At 38.8% G+C, this 6,720-nt stretch overlaps 1 protein-coding gene across 1 annotated transcript in view; it reads right to left on the reverse strand.

The window, feature by feature from the left end:
• Nucleotides 1-6,720, reverse strand: part of LOC104082325 (E3 ubiquitin-protein ligase PDZRN3-like) — a 32,277-nt gene that overhangs the window by 11,701 nt on the left and 13,856 nt on the right. Inside the window, 3 exon segments of the mRNA XM_009585414.1 lie at nt 1,709-1,796; nt 3,907-3,918; nt 4,273-4,526. Coding sequence (XP_009583709.1) covers nt 1,709-1,796; nt 3,907-3,918; nt 4,273-4,526 — 354 coding nt within the window.

Raw genomic sequence — 6,720 nt, forward strand, 5'->3', positions numbered from 1 at the left:
GTCAATGAAACAGTGCCTTTGTGGTCTTTTAAAACATATCTATCAAAAGGCAAACAAAAAAGCAACTAGCCAGTTGAGTCCCTGTTAGCACTTTGACCTCACCATTGATCACAGGCTCTACGATTTGAACAAGAATCTTTAGTAGTTTTTAAGAAGTACTATTAGGCTACAGAGACTTTTCTAATGTTCATCTCCCCGTGTTACTGAGCTGATCACCTTTTGCCATCAAGTACTATATCAATGTCAAAATTATTAATGTTGTGATTTAAGGCATATTAACGTCTGGCTACTGAAGTGCATGTTTTTAAAATGTTTTCAGCTCAACTGGTTGACCTTCTAACGGAAGCAATATAGTTTATCCACAATACTAGATTTCCTAAAAGATAGATTTTGAAAAGACACTGGCAGAAAATACTAATTTGTTCTACATTTTCCCTTAAGACTGAAATCTATATTGTATTTGTTTTTATTTAAAAAAACTAAAAAGGCACTTGTTTGAAAAGTAAGGCCTTGAAGTCTGCTAAACAGCATTTGTTTTACTGGCACTTTGATTTTATCCTGACTTTGATTTGCGTTTGTGTACAAAAATGAATTACTACCAGATCTGCAGAATTTGAGAACAGCTTGCAAACTTTTTATGGGGTTTTAGTCCTTGATCCTGCAAACACTTTTATAGAAGGGAACAACTTTGTGCTCATAGAACAACTGAACTCTGCTCCCATTGAAGCTGTTGATAAATCTACCACTGATTTAAACAGAGCTACAGACAGATCAGCATCGCTTGCTTTGACAAATAAGCATTAGCAGGACCAGGATCTAAGAAATCAGAACTGCAAGCAAGCTAAGAGTAAACTATTCACTTACTGATAATCTTGAATGGATTAGCTGGGTCAGACATTAATGGCAGTTATTTAAAAGTATAGAGATACTTTACTGCTATTTATTACAAACGATTAAAACCTCTTCAGTGGGTCAGTACTGCTTAAGTATCTTGCAGAACTAAGGCCCACAATTTATACGCTGTACTCTGCATGGTTGGGAGCATGAATAATGGTTAAGAATGAGAAAACTGAGGATGAACTTCTGATGGGATATACAGATACTAAAACCAAAAGTGATTTTTAAAGATTTGGCAGGGAAATGGACTTGCATACCTTCATGACTGGTTCAACTTTTATTATCTATAATTTTATATGTATACATGTGTAACTTTTCAGGAATGAAAAAGGGAGGAACAGCTTAGTATAGTGGCATACCTATTCTGGTCTTGTTTTGTAAACTTAAAATACTTCTAAATTATATGATCAAGAACATCTGTTTCTCAGCTGGGGAATATTTAAGGGAAACTCATACATTTTTACTGTGACTATGTGGAACAGGTCCTGCCGCTCAGCAAACCTGCAAAGTCCTTCAGATTTTCAGAAAGTTTAAATCAGCATAGTTAAACAGAATTTAATTAATGGAATAAATTACTTCATTATTTATGTTAATTTGTTAGCTGAAGATCTGGCTCATCAGTCCATGGCACATAGTTAAATACACTGCTAAAGGTATCAGTAAGGTTTGCAACCTGCAAAGTTTAACTAATGAGCAATGTTATTACAAAGAACTGCTTTGAAATGTCTCTTCGCTTTATATACAATATAAAGACCATGACATGCACAAGTTAAACTTTCAGTAAATGAAACAGTTACTAAAGACTAAGTACCTCTAATTCTAACTCGTCTCGGTCCATTTCTTGATGAATTCCTCCCATGTAGTCATTTGGGTCATAGTATTCATGCACTGATGGATGGCTGGAAAAAAAAGGTGTATTTTAAGACAGCACTCAGTACTCTAGTTAGCATATTAATCCATTCCAAGCTTATAGCAAGTCATTGTGAATGTGATGGACTAACAACCAAACCAAGAAGTTGCATGTGGTTAATGATATACACTATACCATTTACAGCAATAAATGCATTAAACAATTAAATGTATTATAAGAGGAGTCTAAAACATTTGGCACCTGATGATGAATGAGAGACTTGTAGAGAGTCTTAGCATTTATTAATGATTTTTCTCCAAATGTAAAGCTGACTTGAGGAAAAAAACATACAGAGAGAGCAGCAGCAAAGCAGGGTAAGGGGTACCAGGTGACAGCTAAGTGGGCAGATATTTGCCAGGGTTCAAGATGAGACGGAATACAAGATTATTTACTTATAAGCTCAGGTTATTTGCAGACATGGAAGTAAAATCATCCTTGCCTGCTTGTTTGGTATTTTTACTTTGCCTTAAAAACACAAAATTGTATCAAATTGCTATTATAAAAATAATTTGCCACCCAACTATTTGGATCAACAGCATTCTATTGATTGATTTGAATGCAACAGGCTGTGCATAATGATTTAAGTACTATTTAAATATCCACCACTCTTCATATTGGCATGCTGCTTTTTACAGCTTGAGCTCTCCAACAGTTTCACTGTCCATACTTTGGAATTTGTAAGCAGTGTAATGCTCTCACGATCGCTTTTTTCTATGCTGGAATTTTATTTCTGCAATAAAAGTAAACTTCCTTTAATTCTCTGTTAACTAGATACATGTTTCTTTGTAAGTGTGAGGCTATTTACGTAACAGCATCTGCTAACTGCTAAGATACCCAAGTTGTCATACGCAGGCTAGATTAATTTGAACGGGATTTGGAGAAGTTACAGGAAGCATTAGGAAAAAATGACTCTGCTTGCACATGCTGGGTGACCGCATACTTGGATAGCTAACTGGCTGCCCTGGTATGTAGGGATAGCTGTGAAGCAGGCTATGTGGTTAAGACCAACATCTACAGCTGAAAGTAAGGCTGATGTTGCTAGCTGTTGAAATCTATGTCTAATGACTAAGGGGCAATGTGAAGTTACTTGGTAGGGCTGAGCTGGTTTTATGCAGGCATGTTGCAATCTAAATGGTTGATTATGAATTAATCTTCGCCGTTTTCCTTGTGTATTTGGTTTTGCAGTTGGAAAGTTGCAGGTATTGAAACCCCTCTTGCAAATGTGTTTGGGGGTTTGCAGTTTAGATGCTCTAGGAGTTAGTGTGTCCTCTCCAGTGTGCTCTAAGCCCTGCTGCTTGTTCACTGCAAACAAGCTCAAAGCTAGCCTTTTGTCAAATGTTTCCACTAAAACACGCAGCTGTGCTTGAATTTTCAATGAGCTGGGAATAGGTGGCCATGCAGTAATATCTGATGGAACCATCTTTCAAGTAATCAGCGCTGAGAGTCATGAAAGGAGCAGACATTGCACGCAGAAGCCCAGTTCCTGGCAGAATGTGTGAATGTTAACATACCGTGGAAGTCACTTAGGAGCAGTACAGGATCGGTGCCTGTTTGTAGTCAAACTCTATTTCGTAGGAGCGCTGACAGGGGTGTTTGGAGAGGCGCGCTGGGGTCTGTTTGTGTGCCGGTGTTCACAGCTCGGGCTCTCTGTGGGGTTGCCCCTCCAGAGCTGTACCGCACAGCCAGGACACGGGCACACTAGCCCTGCCTCTCGCCGTGTACAGGGTCATCTCAAAACTAGGTATTGCTGTGGATTGACCAGATCACGGTCTCTAATACACAGCAACTGAGACGTTCAGAATCTTTTCTGTTACTTTTTCCCTTGTCGAGATGTGTGGCAAGATGACAGGCAATTTGCATGGGTTCCTTGGGGAGCCGTTTTCCTCTTGAACAGCGTGTGAGGGCGTAGTGTGTGTGTGCCAGGAGATAATTGTCATTTTTATTTGTAAGTACAAAAGCATCAAACTACCATTAACAATAATTAAAATTTGATTCTAAAACATCCATGACAGCACTGGTAAGTAATTTTAGTCCTAGAAAATAATTTATTTGAGTAACATCGCTGCAGGGTTATAATAAAGTAATTAATACACTGGAACAGAATGTAGCAGCTCTTAGCATTACACAATTTATGGCAGCCATAAAAAATAAAGTTAAAACATAAGCAACCCAAAGAGGCAGTGAGAGGAATTACAAGAAGCAATAACTTTATCCATCAAATGCCAGCAAAAAATGAGCTTTATGAGGCCATGTTGTGACTCAGTGGCATTACTCATGTGAGTAATGGCTTGCTAGCGTGTAGAAAAAATGAAAATGTTTTGAGTTGTGGCTCAATGGTGTATGAATCCTGGCTACTTCTGGGAGTACATGTTCACCAGCAAGTAAAGGTGAGTTTGTGAACTACTTCTAACACGCCACGTTAAGGAATGCAAGGATTTTCAAGGGCTTCACAAACTGTTACTTACTCTTCAGGTAGGAGGTATGGGTCTAGCACAGAGACGGGTGGAGTAGGTGAGCCCATCTTGCTTAGAGCCATGATGTGTTCAAAAGTGATATCTGTCTGTGTGCCCACATCTACCAGCTGAGAGTCGTGAGGAGGAGTAAAGACCTTGGTGCGTGGAGTTCTTCTCAGGACCTGCACCACGATGGGCTCCTTGGCTGTTTTGAATGCTTCCACTGCCTGCTCGTGTGTTGCTTTAGATAAATCCTTCCCATTGACCTGCGGGAAGAAAGCAAGCAAAGCAAAGAGAGAAACAGTCAGAAAGTGGAGGATATCTTTTTTGGTTTTGGCTGTTAATTTAAAAGTCTCAGCTTCCATCTAAAGGTATATACAGCAAGTACTAGGGAACTATTTATGCAATTTATTTTTCCCCTTTCACTACAGTAACTTTTCAAATCCTGTGCTCTGCTTTTTATTTTGAAAGTTAGATTTCACTGGGCTCACTCTTTGAGCTAAAGTGCACACCAGCATCCCATTTGTTTCTTGCAGATTAGAAATCCCTCAGTCCTTGTTCAAACAGAACAAGTTATTGATTCTCCTGTAATTTTTCTAGTTTTAGTTTGTTTTTTAATCTTTTAACCTTTTTGCTGAACAGAACTACTTGGATGAGATTGGAATTACAAAACTATGTATTTGTGTCTGATAAACAATTTTTCAAACGAAACATGATGGTGGTACCCAGTCACTGCAATAAAACCCTGCATTTTAGGGATGGGCATGGACATTGTACTGGGATAGCGAACAGACATAAGAATGAAAACACAATCATGGGCTTTTTTTTTTGAAAAACTTTTTGTCTGTGTAGCTTGGCTATTTCCCATCCCCAGATCTCACCACCATTATCTCCTGGTTGAGTGAATACTTACACATAACAGAACACCTTTACTAAACAGGACTGAGAGACCCCACCGAGAACTACCAATACTAGACATGCCAGGCCATGGAAGGTGGGGGTCTCAGAAGAGAATCTGAACACAGATCCCTCCTATCTCAAAGGAGTAGTGAAGGTCCTGTTCACAGCAGCAAAACTAAGATGAGGCATTCAATTTTAGTACAAGGTTTACAGTTTCAAGTCTTTGGCAAGCAGAGGTGTCCTTCCTGATCCAGAGAGAGGTCTTGAGCACTTCCAGCCCACTCTGGCTTTGCGTTTCACTCATGCTTAGCTTCCTTCCTCACATGGTTTCTAATGTATTCTTCCATAAGTATCTAAGTCTACCCAGGGGCTGTGAAAGAGATGAGGTCATAGTTGTCAGAATTTTTATAAAGCTGCAAAACCATAATTCTCATTTTGAGTTTTGGTTCGTGAGAAATGTTAATGTTTCTGTGTGTCTCTGCATGGATTGTGATTTTAAGGGAGCAATGGATAGTATGGAATGAACTGAAAAAAGGCAGCTGTGACGAAGAGACTGAATGTGTGCCCACTTCCTGCTGTTTCCAGCCCAAGATGGAGATTTCTTTTAAAATTCGGCTTGTTTATTGAGACATCTGCAAATCCAAAAGGTCTATGGACTCATATGCAAAGAACTATGATAGACATAGCGGGTACCACTGGTAACTCCAGTAAGTTTTTATCCTCTTTTAATCTGCAAACTATTAGCATTTTAACACGGCTAAAAAGAAACAATTAAAGAGAAGCTGCCCAGAGCAATGTGTTAGTGAAAGCTATATAATGAAATTACAATCCTAAAGCATCATGCTATCATATAATTGTTACCACATTCTTTCACATTCTTTGGACTGGGGCAAGTGTTGGCTGACATGTAGAGAGAAACTGCAATTTGACACTTGAAGATGCTACTAGCGCTGACAGTAAGGACCCCTATCGTAGCAGTCCTTCTCATCAAGGAGCATACTTTGTTTATATGTTTTCTTTATGAATGATGTCTTACATTGTACTCTTTCCAATCAGCTATTCACTTGATAAACCGCATTATTGTATCTGTAATCAGAGGTATGAGTTGCACAGTGGAAACTCTTGCCTTCTGCATGGAAGTGCAGCACATTTTTTCCAAGGCATAAAAATAATGAATTGCCCTGATTGGACGTAAATGCAACAGTGTCTAGCCTCAGGTATTAGTGGTGGCTACTGCTTTGTCATTTAATAATTTTTGTACGTGTCTGAAATGTATACTAGTGTGATGACTCTGCCACATTAGCTTCTTGAATATGATTGAAAACTTTAAAATATATGTCCAGATTCTGGTATCTTTTCTTATATCAGATAGCGCTTAGTTCACACTGTGCTATGCCATGTTTAGTCCCATTAAAATAAGTGGGGCAACTGAACGAGTAACATTACTCAGTGCAGTAACTGAATGTAGCCCATACTTAACGTATTGCCCACAGCAAAAAGCTGGGTGATAATAAGGAGGGTTAATTCGAGTGCAGAATTGATTGAAAAGGCTAAATTCCT

The sequence above is a fragment of the Fulmarus glacialis genome, unplaced genomic scaffold, assembly GCF_000690835.1.
Source record: "Fulmarus glacialis isolate BGI_N327 unplaced genomic scaffold, ASM69083v1 scaffold969, whole genome shotgun sequence".
Classification (NCBI taxonomy): Eukaryota; Metazoa; Chordata; class Aves; order Procellariiformes; family Procellariidae; genus Fulmarus; species Fulmarus glacialis.